Here is an 18,731-nt window from a genome sequence, read left to right on the forward strand (position 1 = left end):
TTCAACGATAGTAACCCCCTTGACGCTTGATCTGCACCTGATGCTGGCCCTAGAGGGCAGATTATGACGTCAGTTTTATTTTTTAACACTTTCTGTGTAACAAGCATACATTTCTCTACTCTTTCTCTTTTCTTGAACTGAATTGGTGCTTTGTGCTTCAGGTCCTGTGGAGACAACTTTCCCTGGTCATGCTTGCTGTGTCCCTAGGCACATCCATGACCATGTAGTGTCTAGTCTCGTGGTTCCAACCATGGAGGTAGAAAATCGGTGGACAGGCTTATTGTAATGCATGGAATCGAATGAGGAATATAAAAACACACGACGTCCTTCGATTTCTGCCTCAACCAGCCTCGGTGTGAACCCGTGCCAACCCCCTGCACGCTGGTCTCAACAAGTCTCTGTTGGCAGGAACTGGCAGGGGAGCTTTTTTGGCGCTTGTCAGTTTCACGTTTTAGTGTATCCTCAATTTAAGCCCAATCCTTTCCACAGCCACAGGCTGCTCTCTCTACTTAACTCCTCAGAGAAGCTAAATCCTGCTCCACCACATTTACCAGTTGTCAAGGACATCGGCTACTTGAATCGTACATTAAATCTTTTGATCTGTGTTTTATTTCGGTAACTACAGTGGGGAGAACAAGTATTTGATACACTGCTGATTTTGCAGGTTTTCCCACTTAGAAAGAATGTAGAGGTCTGTAATTTTTATCATAGGTACACTTCAACTGTGAGAGACGGAATCTAAAACAAAAATCCAGAAAATCACATTGTATGACTTTTAAATAATTAATTTGCATTTTATTGTATGAAATAAGTATTTGATCACCTACCAACCAGTAATAATTCCAGCTCTCACAGACCTGTTAGTTTTTCTTTAAGAAGCCCTCCTATTCTCCACTCATTACCTGTATTAACTGCACCAGTTTGAACTCGTTACCTTTATAAAAGACACACTCCACACACTCAATCAATCAGACCCCAACCTCTCCACAATGGGCAAGACCAAAGAGCTTTTTTTTATTTTTATTATTTATTTTTTGGCTGTGAGAGTCAATTTATTTAAGCCCGCTGATTTAGGTGAATTTACCCTTGAACGTGTCACCTTAACCATCAACGCAACAATTGCCCCCCCTGAGAGATTTGGCAGGAGCCGCCACTGATGCCCTCATCTCTCTCTGAAGATCCCTCCTTGAGCAGGGGATCCAATCCAGGATTGAGGGGGGCGATGGTCTCTGATTAATCCAGTTTGAGTCCTGTTGGAAGGCCTGATGTGGACTCCCCTGTGTGTGGCAGTCTGTCCTGCGATCCTTGCTGAATGGTTGATGCCACCTTGTCCACTTCTATGCCATATTGGGTATCTACGGCTGATGATCGCTCAAGCTTGGCATGTTCAGGCTGGGTGCTATCCCTTTTCTTGTCATTAGAGGGCAGGCTGCCCCTGTCTGCCTGGGCCCTGGTGGTCTTCCTTAGTGCATTGCCCTTCATCATAGCCAACAGGTGGTCCAACATGATGCAGCCCTCCTCCTGGACTGGGGGGGCTTTACGAATTATTTTTCCGTTCTCCCCCCTCGGTCTCTTGGCGTCATCCTCCTCTTGCTGTTTCTTCCTCTTCTCTGCCTTGATGGCCTGCTCTCTCCAGGTCTGGTTTTCCTTGATTGCTTTAAGGAAGAGTCCTCTGAAGGTCTTGATGGTGTTGAACAGCTCCTCTAGTGAGAGGCGGGACGTGTCCTCACACAGATACTCTGCTAGCTCTTCCTTCTTCTTTTTGATGGAGGCAAAGAGCTCCTGCAGCTTCTCACAGGCCTCCAGGTTCCCCTTCATAGCAGTGAGATACTGCTGCTTGATATCCTCCTGAGAAGAAGAGGACACTTTTTTCTCAGAACCCTTCAACCGTTTGACCAGTGAGCTCGACTCTGCCTGAATAGAATCCACATTTATTCTAGCAGCCTTTTCACAGATCTCTAGATCATCCGGAAGGTTCAGCAAGTCAGCATGGGTTTTCTCCGCCTCCTCCAGGATGTGATGGAGCAATGTGATACGGGACTTGTTGGCTTTGGTATCTGTGAGCTTCAGCAAGGTGCTGATCTTGAAGCCATCTGCATTGCCTATGTGACTCCCATAGTTGAGGAAGTTTCCAATGTCAAGTATGAGCTTGCAGAAACTTGGAAGGCGGGTGCTCTCCTTCAAACTCTCACAGGCTGCGTCCAGCAGCTCAGCTTTGGGTTGCAGCATCTTTAACACAGAAGGGGTCTCCTCACAGAGAAGCATGCACTCGATCCTCATGGTGTAGCATGAAACTGATAGGAGCTCGAGGTAGAACCGATCCACACCGGCCAGCTTCTCTATCTCCCCTTGGTATGACTTGAGGTTCTCAATCTCATGTTTCTCCGGCAGTAACGTCTGCATCTGTTTCAGCACCTCGACGTCAAACTTGGAACGGTCCCCATTTTGGATCATAGCTACAAAGTCTTTATGTGAGCATCTGAACTGCTTCAAGAATATGTTCAAATCTAGATTTTTCTTGGCATCAATGAAGGATATCTCTTTGGGCTCTCGTTTGACCGTAGTGTTGGTACTTTTGGCCTTTGAGTCAGTCACTGGCAGACAGAAGAGCTCCTCAATGCTGGAGTAGTCAGGTTCCAGGGAATCAGACTGCACTGACGACCACATGGATTGGCTTTCAGACACCACTCTGGAGGGCAGCTTCTGCCAGTTGAGCTTCTTCATGCGCAGTGTGGGACAGCGGCTGGCCTTGGGGAGAGGAGCGTTCTGGGGCACAATAATACCTCCTCCAATACCTGGGGGAGGGGGTGGTGGGGGAGGGGGGCCCATACCAGGCAGGGGAGGGGGAGGTGGGGGGCCCATACCAGGCAGGGGAGGGGGAGGTGGGGGGCCCATACCAGGCAGGGGAGGGGGAGGAGGTGGACCTCCCTGCCCCATCCCTGGTAGAGGTGGTGGAGGAGGAGGTGGCATCCCAGGTAAAGGAGGAGGTGGTGGGGGTGCACCATAAGTGGTGCCTGGCAGGGGTGGGGGTGGGGGAGGAGGAGGGTTTGGGGTAGCAGCAGGAAGTGGAGGGGGAGGAGGGGGAGGAGGGGGAGTTACGGAAGCCATGTCTGATTGGTTGGTTGTGCTGCCGAGCAAGTCTGTCTGGATTGCCCTGTTGGTGGTCTTGGTCTTGGGACTGGCTGAGATCTGTTGTCTCTTGGAAGAGAGCAGGCGCTCCATCAAACGTTCAGCGGAGTCCATTTGTGAGTCGTGGGCCAGCAGAGTGGCACGGACAGCCAGGGCCTCCAGGGTCAGCCACACGTCTCCCCGTCCTGGAGCCACCAGCAGCAGAGCCTGCAGGATGGACAGCAGCTGGACAGAGGCTGGGGAGCTGCTCACTTTGGTGAGGAGGGAGGTGAAGACCTCCTGGTGACTGCTCATGTCGATGCCTCCGTACACCCTCTCCATCTCCTCCGCATCCTCGGCCATGGAATCCTCAAAGGCCTCACACTGGATGTTCAGGTCCAGGTCCTCAGTCTCCCTGTTACATAAACACACATGCACATATGCACGCACACGCACACACAACATAGGTATTGATGTTTGGGAAATCTTACAGAAAGTGACTGTGACTGTTGTTCCACCAACATTTGATTAGCATTTAATGCATCCCACACCTACCTCAGCATTGGCAGTATATCCAAAACTGGAAAATACATAATTAAGATGAATCCCAGTACTTTCAATATCTCAATATCTCTATATTATCTCAATGGCCAATGCACACAGTGTTTTTGTAGCACTGTCAAATGTTGCAAATGTTGTAATAGTTTCTTATTGCATCACAATGGGACAATTGGAAAAACTTCAACATTCTAAATTGCCTGACACAGAAGAGCTTGCCTTGAAAACGCCTTGTCTAATGGTTTCTATTTTATTTTTTTAAATATTTTTTTTACTTTCTTTTTATTGAGATGTTACAGATATACAAAAATAATACTTTTCAGTTTTGGTTTGTTTTTACACAAAACACAAACATGTCCCAACCCCCCCCCCCCCCCCCCCCCCCCACAAAATCCCAAGTGGTGCATCCCAGGACGAAGGATATAAATAAACAACAATAAATAATAATAATAATAATAACAGTGGTGATAGGTAATGAAGACAGTACAGGTAAGTAATCAAAGAGATAAAGAGAAATAAAGTGCAATTCATTTGTAAGTGAGGATAGATGAGATGGTCGTGTTGGTCTGTGATACCATGTCTGTTATGATTGTAATATGTCCCTCTCTAGAACGAGATGATGTATCTCTAGGGGTTTATCCTGATAAATAGATTCACAACATATGTCATCACTCAGCATCCAGCGCACTTGCATTGTCAGGGAGGGTTTTTAGTTTGTTGAAATAGGATATTATTGGGTTCCAGGTGAAATAAAAGCGGTCTTTGGACCCCCTAAGTGTATATTTAATCTTTTCAAGTTTCAAGTGAAGCATAAGGTCAGTCAACCATAAGGAGGAATTCGGTGGTTTGGGGGATGTCCAACAAAGCAAAATCCTCCGTCGAGCAAGTAGAGTGGCAAATGCCACAATGTCTTTATGCTTGTTAATAATCTGTTGGTCAGTTGGCGCTATGCCAAAGATAGCTGAGTAGGCGTTAGGTTGCAGGTTCAGATCTAGTGCCTGTGAGAGGGTCCTGAAAACTGCTGACCAATAATCAAATAATAAGGGACATGACCAAAACATGTGTGTTAGCGTTGCCGGAGCGTTATGACATCTGCTACAATTCTCATCCACGTCAGGATAGATTCTGGCTAGCCTAGATTTGGAAAGGTGAATTCGGTGCAAGACCTTAAATTGGATTACGCCTAGTCTAGCACATGATGTGCTCCCGTTAACTCTCGTCAGAGCCTCAGTCCAGGAGTCATCGGGTATCCAAACTTTTAATGAAATGTCGGACCTGGAGGTATCGAAAATAACTTGAGCGGGGAAGGTTGAATTTTTGAGAGAGGTGATTAAAGGTCGAGAAGACGCCCTCAGTATAGAGATCTTTAAATTTGGAGAGACCGAGTCTTTTCCATAAGGCGAAAGCATTGTCTATTCTGGCGGGGACAAAAAGGTGGTTATTGCAGATAGGGGCTAGGTTGGAGAAATCTTTTAAACCAAAGTGGCGTCGAAATTGTGACCATATTCGTAATGTATTAACAACAACAGGGTTAGAGGTGTAGTGTGGGGCAGATAGAGGGAGTTTGGAGGTAATCAAGGCGGAGAGGGATGTTGAAAGACATGACTCATTTTCTATTTCGCACCAAGACGGCTGTGGTGAATGGACCCAGTATATGATTTTCTGAATATTGGCAGCCCAGTGATAATAAAGCAAATTTGGTAGGCCCAGTCCGCCCTGGGACCGATGTCGCTGTAGAAGTCTTTTCTGTATTCTAGGGACTTTACCCCCCCCAAATGAAAGATGATATGGACTTATCTATGGACGAGAAGAAGGACTTTGGGAGGAATATAGGGAGACATTGGAAAAGGTAGAGGAATCGGGGTAGAACGTTCATCTTAATGCTTAATACAGTTGATCTTCCCTGCCAGTGATAAATTAATGGACCTCCATTTCTGTAAATCATCTTTTAATTTATTAACAAGGGGCGTGAAGTTTTTTTCATGTAGTTTAGAGAAGGACCGTGTAATATTAATTCCCAAATATTTGAAGCCAGATTTAGACAAATGGAAGGGCAAGTCACATTGTGGGATTGCGAGATCTAGGTTGTTCACTGGAAAACATTCGCTCTTAGTGAGGTTGATCTTGTATCCCGAAAAGCTACCAAATCTATGCAGCATCTGAACTATATGGGAAATGCATTGCACCGGTTCAGATACATACAACAGTAAGTCGTCGGCATATAGCGCCACCTTGTGTTCCTTCCCCCATCTAGAAATTCCATTTATTATTGGAGAAGATTTTAACATGATAGACAGAGGTTCGATGGCGAATGAGAATAGGAGTGGGCTCAGCGGGCACCCCTGGCGTGTCCCTCTCGACAATGAGAAAAATGTGGAGCGTTTCCCGTTCGTAACTACCGATGCCTTAGGACAGGGGTCGGCAATAGGCGGCCCGTGGGCCATTGCTGGCCCGTCACCAATAATATTTGGCCCAGCAGATTATTTTGAGAATCCACTTTTTATTTTTTATTTTTTTTATTTTTTTATAATAATATCGGACCGACAGTCCCACATATAGCGCCTATAATGTCCGAATAGAGAATCGAACTCCACCTGAATAATGCTTATTGTACTTTTATCCATGTTGAGAGTGAATGACACAGGGACAGACAATCAGGCAGCAAGGTGCACCGAAGCGCACTGACGCTGAACCCCTCAGAGTGAATCATAAGCAGGTGGACAACGCGTCACGGTGCTGAAATAGCCGACATACCGTGTGTGGTTTGAACAAAATAACACGAGCTCAGTAAGCCATTCAAACGTAATGTTTACGTATATGTGACTGCAACACACATATGAACAGTAACAACGCAAATTCTGTTTAATTTTCTGAAAAACATTGAAAACAAAATCGGCGCAAACAAAAAGCATCTCCCATCGGTCAGTATTTGCTTGATATCTGGTGATATTGACGTCACTTTAATCCACAGGCAGTTCTCAAGGTTTTTATGCATCCATCGATTCCTCTCGTGCGTCTTTATCGCATTCATTGACGAAAAGGACGACTCGCGTATAGAAAGGGAACATTGTGAGCACGGAAAATGTCTCTCACAACGGCTTTGCATTGATGAAACCAGGTAGGATGAACGTATAGTTCGCTGTCCATTCCTCTTTAAATGCCCTGTTTCCACCGTCAACTTTCCTCTTTAGACCTTTGGAGAGTGACATTATGTTTCTCTTGCTAGCAGGTTAAATGTTTGGCTAACTTCACCCGGCACGCAAACAACCAATCCAATAATAATAATGTGACCTTGTCTGGGAGGAGGGGGGAATAATTATCAGAATGAAACTGTTACATAATTATTAGAATAAGTTAGGCTACGCTACATCGTCAGTCCACACATTTATTATTCAAAAATATGGAAAAGTGTGAAACTACGTTTCAACGTTGTTGAGAATCACAACACAAACTCGCTAATCAAGCCAAAATACTGCAACATAATGGATTGGACAGCTACCTAGTTAACTAGAACACTACTTTACATTGTTAGCAGGTTCACAAAACAAGCTGTGTTAGTTGACTAGCGATGTGTACAGTCGAAAGAAAAGTCAAAGCATTAGAACGTGTCACATTTTAAAACAATCAATTACTTAAATTAGCCTTTGATTATGTTCGGGCCCGCCATCTAGTGGCTCAAAAAAAAATTGGCCCGAGGCCAAACCTAATTGCCGACCCCTGCCTTAGGAGATGAGTATAGTAGTCTGATCCATGCAATAAAAGTGGGTCCAAAGCCAAAAGCTTTCAGACATTCAAATAAGTACGCCCACTCCACTCTGTCAAAAGCCTTCTCCGCATCCAGGGAGAGAACCACCTCAGGTACCTCCTCGGACGTAGGAGAATGTACGACATTTAGAAGGTTTCGGATGTTAGAGAATGAGTGGCGGCCCAGCATGAAGCCAGTTTGATCAGGGGAGATCACCTCGTCTGTGACGGACTCTAGACGCCGGGCGAGTGCTTTAGCTAATATCTTGACATCGCTGTTGAGCAGCGAGATGGGGCGATGTGAACCACACTCCGTTCTGTCTTTCCCTGGTTTCGGTAAAAGGGTTATGAATGCCTCTGTTAGCGTCTGTGGCAGGGCCTCATTATCCATTGAGTCATTGAACATTTCTAAGATGAGCGGAGTTAATTTGGTTGAGAATTTTTTGTAGAATTCGATGGGGTATCCATCAGGGCCCGGGGCCTTACTACTTTGCATAGCTGTGATTGCATTATAAATGTCGGTGTCTTGGAAGGGTAGTTCAAGTTCTGCTTTATGAACAGGGTTGATAACAGGGGCATTTAAATTTGTGAAGAAATGTTGCATATTGGTATCATCATTGGGTGCCTCAGAAGTGTACAATTTGGAATAAAATGCCCTAAAAGTCTCATTGATTTCGAGGGGGTCAGTTGTAAGCTCCCCATTTTCTCTTTTAATTTGTGGAATCTGTTGGTCAGAGGATTTACATTTTAATTGATGCGCTAACATTCTACCAGCCTTTTCCCCATGCTCATAAACAAAGCCTCGTGATTTCAGCAGCATACGTTCTGTCTTATCGGATGTTAATAACTCGTATTTGGCTTTGAGATTCAGCTTATTTTTGTAAAGCTCCGGGGTGGGAGAGTCAGAGTATTGATGATCTATGTCAATCATTGAGTTGAGAAGTTGCTCCTGTTCTTGCCTCCTAGCTTTGTTCAGCCTAGATGTGTATGCAATAATGTCCCCCCTTATTACTACTTTAAGGGTCTGCCAGAGCAGGGAGGGAGAAACAGTGTCGTCCCTATTGGTTTCCAAGAAATTGTCTATGGCAGTTGAAATCATTTGGCAGAATTCTTTATCTGTTAGTAGTGTGGTATCAAGTCTCCATGGAGCGCGGTCAGAGTAGTTAAGTGGGAAGGACAGATCCAATAGTACTGGGGCATGGTCAGATTCAATTATGGTTGAATATTCTACGTTTTTGACAAAGGGAAGTAGTGTTCTGTCTATAAAGAAGTAATCAATTCTGCTATACGAATGGTGGACGTGTGAAAAAAACGAGAATTTTTTATCGTGAGGAAATTGGAAGCGCCATGGATCGACACATCCAATTTGGTCCATGAACGCTGACAACATTTTAGCTAGGGATGTCCCGATCCCACTTTTTCACTACCGATACCGATACCTGGGCTTCGGGTATCGGCGATACCGATACCGATCCGATATTTGTATACATTTTTTGACCCCTGAATATTATATATATATATTTTTTTTTTTTTTCCTAACACCAGGGGAGCCACCCCTCCTAAATTTCGTTGTTTGGTACCTGTACTGTAGCAATGACAATAAAGACCATTCATTCATTCATTCATTCAAATACCTCCCCAGTATATAGTCCACACCAACAACAGTTAAATTAAAGACTGCCAGCCTTTATTAAAGCAACAAAAATAGTACTCTGCAGTACTCAGTGACCGTATGTCAATATTTTTTTTAAAATAATGTTACTTTTCATTTGCACCTGATGCTGGCCCATTAGGGGTAACTTATAACTAATGCCCTCGATATTTTGATGTTTTACTTTCAGACGAGCCTTGTCTGTGCCATCTTAAAGCCACTATTCTCTGTTCAACGATAGTAACCCCCTTGACGCTTGATCTGCACCTGATGCTGGCCCTAGAGGGCAGATTATGACGTCAGTTTTATTTTTTAACACTTTCTGTGTAACAAGCATACATTTCTCTACTCTTTCTCTTTTCTTGAACTGAATTGGTGCTTTGTGCTTCAGGTCCTGTGGAGACAACTTTCCCTGGTCATGCTTGCTGTGTCCCTAGGCACATCCATGACCATGTAGTGTCTAGTCTCGTGGTTCCAACCATGGAGGTAGAAAATCGGTGGACAGGCTTATTGTAATGCATGGAATCGAATGAGGAATATAAAAACACACGACGTCCTTCGATTTCTGCCTCAACCAGCCTCGGTGTGAACCCGTGCCAACCCCCTGCACGCTGGTCTCAACAAGTCTCTGTTGGCAGGAACTGGCAGGGGAGCTTTTTTGGCGCTTGTCAGTTTCACGTTTTAGTGTATCCTCAATTTAAGCCCAATCCTTTCCACAGCCACAGGCTGCTCTCTCTACTTAACTCCTCAGAGAAGCTAAATCCTGCTCCACCACATTTACCAGTTGTCAAGGACATCGGCTACTTGAATCGTACATTAAATCTTTTGATCTGTGTTTTATTTCGGTAACTACAGTGGGGAGAACAAGTATTTGATACACTGCTGATTTTGCAGGTTTTCCCACTTAGAAAGAATGTAGAGGTCTGTAATTTTTATCATAGGTACACTTCAACTGTGAGAGACGGAATCTAAAACAAAAATCCAGAAAATCACATTGTATGACTTTTAAATAATTAATTTGCATTTTATTGTATGAAATAAGTATTTGATCACCTACCAACCAGTAATAATTCCAGCTCTCACAGACCTGTTAGTTTTTCTTTAAGAAGCCCTCCTATTCTCCACTCATTACCTGTATTAACTGCACCAGTTTGAACTCGTTACCTTTATAAAAGACACACTCCACACACTCAATCAATCAGACCCCAACCTCTCCACAATGGGCAAGACCAAAGAGCTTTTTTTTATTTTTATTATTTATTTTTTGGCTGTGAGAGTCAATTTATTTAAGCCCGCTGATTTAGGTGAATTTACCCTTGAACGTGTCACCTTAACCATCAACGCAACAATTGCCCCCCCTGAGAGATTTGGCAGGAGCCGCCACTGATGCCCTCATCTCTCTCTGAAGATCCCTCCTTGAGCAGGGGATCCAATCCAGGATTGAGGGGGGCGATGGTCTCTGATTAATCCAGTTTGAGTCCTGTTGGAAGGCCTGATGTGGACTCCCCTGTGTGTGGCAGTCTGTCCTGCGATCCTTGCTGAATGGTTGATGCCACCTTGTCCACTTCTATGCCATATTGGGTATCTACGGCTGATGATCGCTCAAGCTTGGCATGTTCAGGCTGGGTGCTATCCCTTTTCTTGTCATTAGAGGGCAGGCTGCCCCTGTCTGCCTGGGCCCTGGTGGTCTTCCTTAGTGCATTGCCCTTCATCATAGCCAACAGGTGGTCCAACATGATGCAGCCCTCCTCCTGGACTGGGGGGGCTTTACGAATTATTTTTCCGTTCTCCCCCCTCGGTCTCTTGGCGTCATCCTCCTCTTGCTGTTTCTTCCTCTTCTCTGCCTTGATGGCCTGCTCTCTCCAGGTCTGGTTTTCCTTGATTGCTTTAAGGAAGAGTCCTCTGAAGGTCTTGATGGTGTTGAACAGCTCCTCTAGTGAGAGGCGGGACGTGTCCTCACACAGATACTCTGCTAGCTCTTCCTTCTTCTTTTTGATGGAGGCAAAGAGCTCCTGCAGCTTCTCACAGGCCTCCAGGTTCCCCTTCATAGCAGTGAGATACTGCTGCTTGATATCCTCCTGAGAAGAAGAGGACACTTTTTTCTCAGAACCCTTCAACCGTTTGACCAGTGAGCTCGACTCTGCCTGAATAGAATCCACATTTATTCTAGCAGCCTTTTCACAGATCTCTAGATCATCCGGAAGGTTCAGCAAGTCAGCATGGGTTTTCTCCGCCTCCTCCAGGATGTGATGGAGCAATGTGATACGGGACTTGTTGGCTTTGGTATCTGTGAGCTTCAGCAAGGTGCTGATCTTGAAGCCATCTGCATTGCCTATGTGACTCCCATAGTTGAGGAAGTTTCCAATGTCAAGTATGAGCTTGCAGAAACTTGGAAGGCGGGTGCTCTCCTTCAAACTCTCACAGGCTGCGTCCAGCAGCTCAGCTTTGGGTTGCAGCATCTTTAACACAGAAGGGGTCTCCTCACAGAGAAGCATGCACTCGATCCTCATGGTGTAGCATGAAACTGATAGGAGCTCGAGGTAGAACCGATCCACACCGGCCAGCTTCTCTATCTCCCCTTGGTATGACTTGAGGTTCTCAATCTCATGTTTCTCCGGCAGTAACGTCTGCATCTGTTTCAGCACCTCGACGTCAAACTTGGAACGGTCCCCATTTTGGATCATAGCTACAAAGTCTTTATGTGAGCATCTGAACTGCTTCAAGAATATGTTCAAATCTAGATTTTTCTTGGCATCAATGAAGGATATCTCTTTGGGCTCTCGTTTGACCGTAGTGTTGGTACTTTTGGCCTTTGAGTCAGTCACTGGCAGACAGAAGAGCTCCTCAATGCTGGAGTAGTCAGGTTCCAGGGAATCAGACTGCACTGACGACCACATGGATTGGCTTTCAGACACCACTCTGGAGGGCAGCTTCTGCCAGTTGAGCTTCTTCATGCGCAGTGTGGGACAGCGGCTGGCCTTGGGGAGAGGAGCGTTCTGGGGCACAATAATACCTCCTCCAATACCTGGGGGAGGGGGTGGTGGGGGAGGGGGGCCCATACCAGGCAGGGGAGGGGGAGGTGGGGGGCCCATACCAGGCAGGGGAGGGGGAGGTGGGGGGCCCATACCAGGCAGGGGAGGGGGAGGAGGTGGACCTCCCTGCCCCATCCCTGGTAGAGGTGGTGGAGGAGGAGGTGGCATCCCAGGTAAAGGAGGAGGTGGTGGGGGTGCACCATAAGTGGTGCCTGGCAGGGGTGGGGGTGGGGGAGGAGGAGGGTTTGGGGTAGCAGCAGGAAGTGGAGGGGGAGGAGGGGGAGGAGGGGGAGTTACGGAAGCCATGTCTGATTGGTTGGTTGTGCTGCCGAGCAAGTCTGTCTGGATTGCCCTGTTGGTGGTCTTGGTCTTGGGACTGGCTGAGATCTGTTGTCTCTTGGAAGAGAGCAGGCGCTCCATCAAACGTTCAGCGGAGTCCATTTGTGAGTCGTGGGCCAGCAGAGTGGCACGGACAGCCAGGGCCTCCAGGGTCAGCCACACGTCTCCCCGTCCTGGAGCCACCAGCAGCAGAGCCTGCAGGATGGACAGCAGCTGGACAGAGGCTGGGGAGCTGCTCACTTTGGTGAGGAGGGAGGTGAAGACCTCCTGGTGACTGCTCATGTCGATGCCTCCGTACACCCTCTCCATCTCCTCCGCATCCTCGGCCATGGAATCCTCAAAGGCCTCACACTGGATGTTCAGGTCCAGGTCCTCAGTCTCCCTGTTACATAAACACACATGCACATATGCACGCACACGCACACACAACATAGGTATTGATGTTTGGGAAATCTTACAGAAAGTGACTGTGACTGTTGTTCCACCAACATTTGATTAGCATTTAATGCATCCCACACCTACCTCAGCATTGGCAGTATATCCAAAACTGGAAAATACATAATTAAGATGAATCCCAGTACTTTCAATATCTCAATATCTCTATATTATCTCAATGGCCAATGCACACAGTGTTTTTGTAGCACTGTCAAATGTTGCAAATGTTGTAATAGTTTCTTATTGCATCACAATGGGACAATTGGAAAAACTTCAACATTCTAAATTGCCTGACACAGAAGAGCTTGCCTTGAAAACGCCTTGTCTAATGGTTTCTATTTTATTTTTTTAAATATTTTTTTTACTTTCTTTTTATTGAGATGTTACAGATATACAAAAATAATACTTTTCAGTTTTGGTTTGTTTTTACACAAAACACAAACATGTCCCAACCCCCCCCCCCCCCCCCCCCCACAAAATCCCAAGTGGTGCATCCCAGGACGAAGGATATAAATAAACAACAATAAATAATAATAATAATAATAATAACAGTGGTGATAGGTAATGAAGACAGTACAGGTAAGTAATCAAAGAGATAAAGAGAAATAAAGTGCAATTCATTTGTAAGTGAGGATAGATGAGATGGTCGTGTTGGTCTGTGATACCATGTCTGTTATGATTGTAATATGTCCCTCTCTAGAACGAGATGATGTATCTCTAGGGGTTTATCCTGATAAATAGATTCACAACATATGTCATCACTCAGCATCCAGCGCACTTGCATTGTCAGGGAGGGTTTTTAGTTTGTTGAAATAGGATATTATTGGGTTCCAGGTGAAATAAAAGCGGTCTTTGGACCCCCTAAGTGTATATTTAATCTTTTCAAGTTTCAAGTGAAGCATAAGGTCAGTCAACCATAAGGAGGAATTCGGTGGTTTGGGGGATGTCCAACAAAGCAAAATCCTCCGTCGAGCAAGTAGAGTGGCAAATGCCACAATGTCTTTATGCTTGTTAATAATCTGTTGGTCAGTTGGCGCTATGCCAAAGATAGCTGAGTAGGCGTTAGGTTGCAGGTTCAGATCTAGTGCCTGTGAGAGGGTCCTGAAAACTGCTGACCAATAATCAAATAATAAGGGACATGACCAAAACATGTGTGTTAGCGTTGCCGGAGCGTTATGACATCTGCTACAATTCTCATCCACGTCAGGATAGATTCTGGCTAGCCTAGATTTGGAAAGGTGAATTCGGTGCAAGACCTTAAATTGGATTACGCCTAGTCTAGCACATGATGTGCTCCCGTTAACTCTCGTCAGAGCCTCAGTCCAGGAGTCATCGGGTATTACGTCCCCTAGCTCCTCCTGCCATTTCTCTTTAATTTTGTGGAGGGAAGTGTCTCCGAGGGATGATATGCTAGAGTAAATACTTGATATTAGGCCTTTTAGATTGGGAGGAATTTGGAGGATATCATCTATAGCAGAAGGTTGTGGTGCATTTGGGAAGTTTGGATCCAAACTTTTAATGAAATGTCGGACCTGGAGGTATCGAAAATAACTTGAGCGGGGAAGGTTGAATTTTTGAGAGAGGTGATTAAAGGTCGAGAAGACGCCCTCAGTATAGAGATCTTTAAATTTGGAGAGACCGAGTCTTTTCCATAAGGCGAAAGCATTGTCTATTCTGGCGGGGACAAAAAGGTGGTTATTGCAGATAGGGGCTAGGTTGGAGAAATCTTTTAAACCAAAGTGGCGTCGAAATTGTGACCATATTCGTAATGTATTAACAACAACAGGGTTAGAGGTGTAGTGTGGGGCAGATAGAGGGAGTTTGGAGGTAATCAAGGCGGAGAGGGATGTTGAAAGACATGACTCATTTTCTATTTCGCACCAAGACGGCTGTGGTGAATGGACCCAGTATATGATTTTCTGAATATTGGCAGCCCAGTGATAATAAAGCAAATTTGGTAGGCCCAGTCCGCCCTGGGACCGATGTCGCTGTAGAAGTCTTTTCTGTATTCTAGGGACTTTACCCCCCCCAAATGAAAGATGATATGGACTTATCTATGGACGAGAAGAAGGACTTTGGGAGGAATATAGGGAGACATTGGAAAAGGTAGAGGAATCGGGGTAGAACGTTCATCTTAATGCTTAATACAGTTGATCTTCCCTGCCAGTGATAAATTAATGGACCTCCATTTCTGTAAATCATCTTTTAATTTATTAACAAGGGGCGTGAAGTTTTTTTCATGTAGTTTAGAGAAGGACCGTGTAATATTAATTCCCAAATATTTGAAGCCAGATTTAGACAAATGGAAGGGCAAGTCACATTGTGGGATTGCGAGATCTAGGTTGTTCACTGGAAAACATTCGCTCTTAGTGAGGTTGATCTTGTATCCCGAAAAGCTACCAAATCTATGCAGCATCTGAACTATATGGGAAATGCATTGCACCGGTTCAGATACATACAACAGTAAGTCGTCGGCATATAGCGCCACCTTGTGTTCCTTCCCCCATCTAGAAATTCCATTTATTATTGGAGAAGATTTTAACATGATAGACAGAGGTTCGATGGCGAATGAGAATAGGAGTGGGCTCAGCGGGCACCCCTGGCGTGTCCCTCTCGACAATGAGAAAAATGTGGAGCGTTTCCCGTTCGTAACTACCGATGCCTTAGGACAGGGGTCGGCAATAGGCGGCCCGTGGGCCATTGCTGGCCCGTCACCAATAATATTTGGCCCAGCAGATTATTTTGAGAATCCACTTTTTATTTTTTATTTTTTTTATTTTTTTATAATAATATCGGACCGACAGTCCCACATATAGCGCCTATAATGTCCGAATAGAGAATCGAACTCCACCTGAATAATGCTTATTGTACTTTTATCCATGTTGAGAGTGAATGACACAGGGACAGACAATCAGGCAGCAAGGTGCACCGAAGCGCACTGACGCTGAACCCCTCAGAGTGAATCATAAGCAGGTGGACAACGCGTCACGGTGCTGAAATAGCCGACATACCGTGTGTGGTTTGAACAAAATAACACGAGCTCAGTAAGCCATTCAAACGTAATGTTTACGTATATGTGACTGCAACACACATATGAACAGTAACAACGCAAATTCTGTTTAATTTTCTGAAAAACATTGAAAACAAAATCGGCGCAAACAAAAAGCATCTCCCATCGGTCAGTATTTGCTTGATATCTGGTGATATTGACGTCACTTTAATCCACAGGCAGTTCTCAAGGTTTTTATGCATCCATCGATTCCTCTCGTGCGTCTTTATCGCATTCATTGACGAAAAGGACGACTCGCGTATAGAAAGGGAACATTGTGAGCACGGAAAATGTCTCTCACAACGGCTTTGCATTGATGAAACCAGGTAGGATGAACGTATAGTTCGCTGTCCATTCCTCTTTAAATGCCCTGTTTCCACCGTCAACTTTCCTCTTTAGACCTTTGGAGAGTGACATTATGTTTCTCTTGCTAGCAGGTTAAATGTTTGGCTAACTTCACCCGGCACGCAAACAACCAATCCAATAATAATAATGTGACCTTGTCTGGGAGGAGGGGGGAATAATTATCAGAATGAAACTGTTACATAATTATTAGAATAAGTTAGGCTACGCTACATCGTCAGTCCACACATTTATTATTCAAAAATATGGAAAAGTGTGAAACTACGTTTCAACGTTGTTGAGAATCACAACACAAACTCGCTAATCAAGCCAAAATACTGCAACATAATGGATTGGACAGCTACCTAGTTAACTAGAACACTACTTTACATTGTTAGCAGGTTCACAAAACAAGCTGTGTTAGTTGACTAGCGATGTGTACAGTCGAAAGAAAAGTCAAAGCATTAGAACGTGTCACATTTTAAAACAATCAATTACTTAAATTAGCCTTTGATTATGTTCGGGCCCGCCATCTAGTGGCTCAAAAAAAAATTGGCCCAAGGCCAAACCTAATTGCCGACCCCTGCCTTAGGAGATGAGTATAGTAGTCTGATCCATGCAATAAAAGTGGGTCCAAAGCCAAAAGCTTTCAGACATTCAAATAAGTACGCCCACTCCACTCTGTCAAAAGCCTTCTCCGCATCCAGGGAGAGAACCACCTCAGGTACCTCCTCGGACGTAGGAGAATGTACGACATTTAGAAGGTTTCGGATGTTAGAGAATGAGTGGCGGCCCAGCATGAAGCCAGTTTGATCAGGGGAGATCACCTCGTCTGTGACGGACTCTAGACGCCGGGCGAGTGCTTTAGCTAATATCTTGACATCGCTGTTGAGCAGCGAGATGGGGCGATGTGAACCACACTCCGTTCTGTCTTTCCCTGGTTTCGGTAAAAGGGTTATGAATGCCTCTGTTAGCGTCTGTGGCAGGGCCTCATTATCCATTGAGTCATTGAACATTTCTAAGATGAGCGGAGTTAATTTGGTTGAGAATTTTTTGTAGAATTCGATGGGGTATCCATCAGGGCCCGGGGCCTTACTACTTTGCATAGCTGTGATTGCATTATAAATGTCGGTGTCTTGGAAGGGTAGTTCAAGTTCTGCTTTATGAACAGGGTTGATAACAGGGGCATTTAAATTTGTGAAGAAATGTTGCATATTGGTATCATCATTGGGTGCCTCAGAAGTGTACAATTTGGAATAAAATGCCCTAAAAGTCTCATTGATTTCGAGGGGGTCAGTTGTAAGCTCCCCATTTTCTCTTTTAATTTGTGGAATCTGTTGGTCAGAGGATTTACATTTTAATTGATGCGCTAACATTCTACCAGCCTTTTCCCCATGCTCATAAACAAAGCCTCGTGATTTCAGCAGCATACGTTCTGTCTTATCGGATGTTAATAACTCGTATTTGGCTTTGAGATTCAGCTTATTTTTGTAAAGCTCCGGGGTGGGAGAGTCAGAGTATTGATGATCTATGTCAATCATTGAGTTGAGAAGTTGCTCCTGTTCTTGCCTCCTAGCTTTGTTCAGCCTAGATGTGTATGCAATAATGTCCCCCCTTATTACTACTTTAAGGGTCTGCCAGAGCAGGGAGGGAGAAACAGTGTCGTCCCTATTGGTTTCCAAGAAATTGTCTATGGCAGTTGAAATCATTTGGCAGAATTCTTTATCTGTTAGTAGTGTGGTATCAAGTCTCCATGGAGCGCGGTCAGAGTAGTTAAGTGGGAAGGACAGATCCAATAGTACTGGGGCATGGTCAGATTCAATTATGGTTGAATATTCTACGTTTTTGACAAAGGGAAGTAGTGTTCTGTCTATAAAGAAGTAATCAATTCTGCTATACGAATGGTGGACGTGTGAAAAAAACGAGAATTTTTTATCGTGAGGAAATTGGAAGCGCCATGGATCGACACATCCAATTTGGTCCATGAACGCTGACAACATTTTAGCTAGGGATGTCCCGATCCCACTTTTTCACTACCGATACCGATACCTGGGCTTCGGGTATCGGCGATACCGATACCGATCCGATATTTGTATACATTTTTTGACCCCTGAATATTATATATATATATATATTTTTTTTTTCCTAACACCAGGGGAGCCACCCCTCCTAAATTTCGTTGTTTGGTACCTGTACTGTAGCAATGACAATAAAGACCATTCATTCATTCATTCATTCAAATACCTCCCCAGTATATAGTCCACACCAACAACAGTTAAATTAAAGACTGCCAGCCTTTATTAAAGCAACAAAAATAGTACTCTGCAGTACTCAGTGACCGTATGTCAATATTTTTTTTAAAATAATGTTACTTTTCATTTGCACCTGATGCTGGCCCATTAGGGGTAACTTATAACTAATGCCCTCGATATTTTGATGTTTTACTTTCAGACGAGCCTTGTCTGTGCCATCT

General features: G+C 44.8%; 2 protein-coding genes across 2 annotated transcripts; both read right to left on the reverse strand.

The window, feature by feature from the left end:
• Position 1: 1 nt before the first annotated feature.
• On the reverse strand, positions 2-18,729 carry LOC308167902 (inverted formin-2-like; the record flags this gene model as incomplete). The annotated part of the gene is made up of 4 exons (XM_080542380.1): positions 2-49; positions 1,444-3,014; positions 12,189-12,814; positions 18,716-18,729. The coding sequence occupies 4 exons, from the start codon at positions 18,727-18,729 to the stop codon at positions 2-4; spliced, it is 2,259 nt and encodes a 752-aa protein (XP_080398506.1).
• On the reverse strand, positions 3,199-9,271 carry LOC308167431 (inverted formin-2-like; the record flags this gene model as incomplete). Its single annotated transcript, XM_080541852.1, has 2 exons — positions 3,199-3,523; positions 9,258-9,271. Coding segments are annotated over 2 exons (339 nt in total), but the record flags the coding sequence as incomplete, so codon positions are not given.
• Positions 18,730-18,731: the final 2 nt, after the last annotated feature.

The sequence above is a fragment of the Nansenia antarctica genome, assembly GCF_963989245.1.
Source record: "Nansenia antarctica genome assembly, chromosome: 11".
NCBI lineage: Eukaryota > Metazoa > Chordata > Actinopteri > Argentiniformes > Microstomatidae > Nansenia > Nansenia antarctica.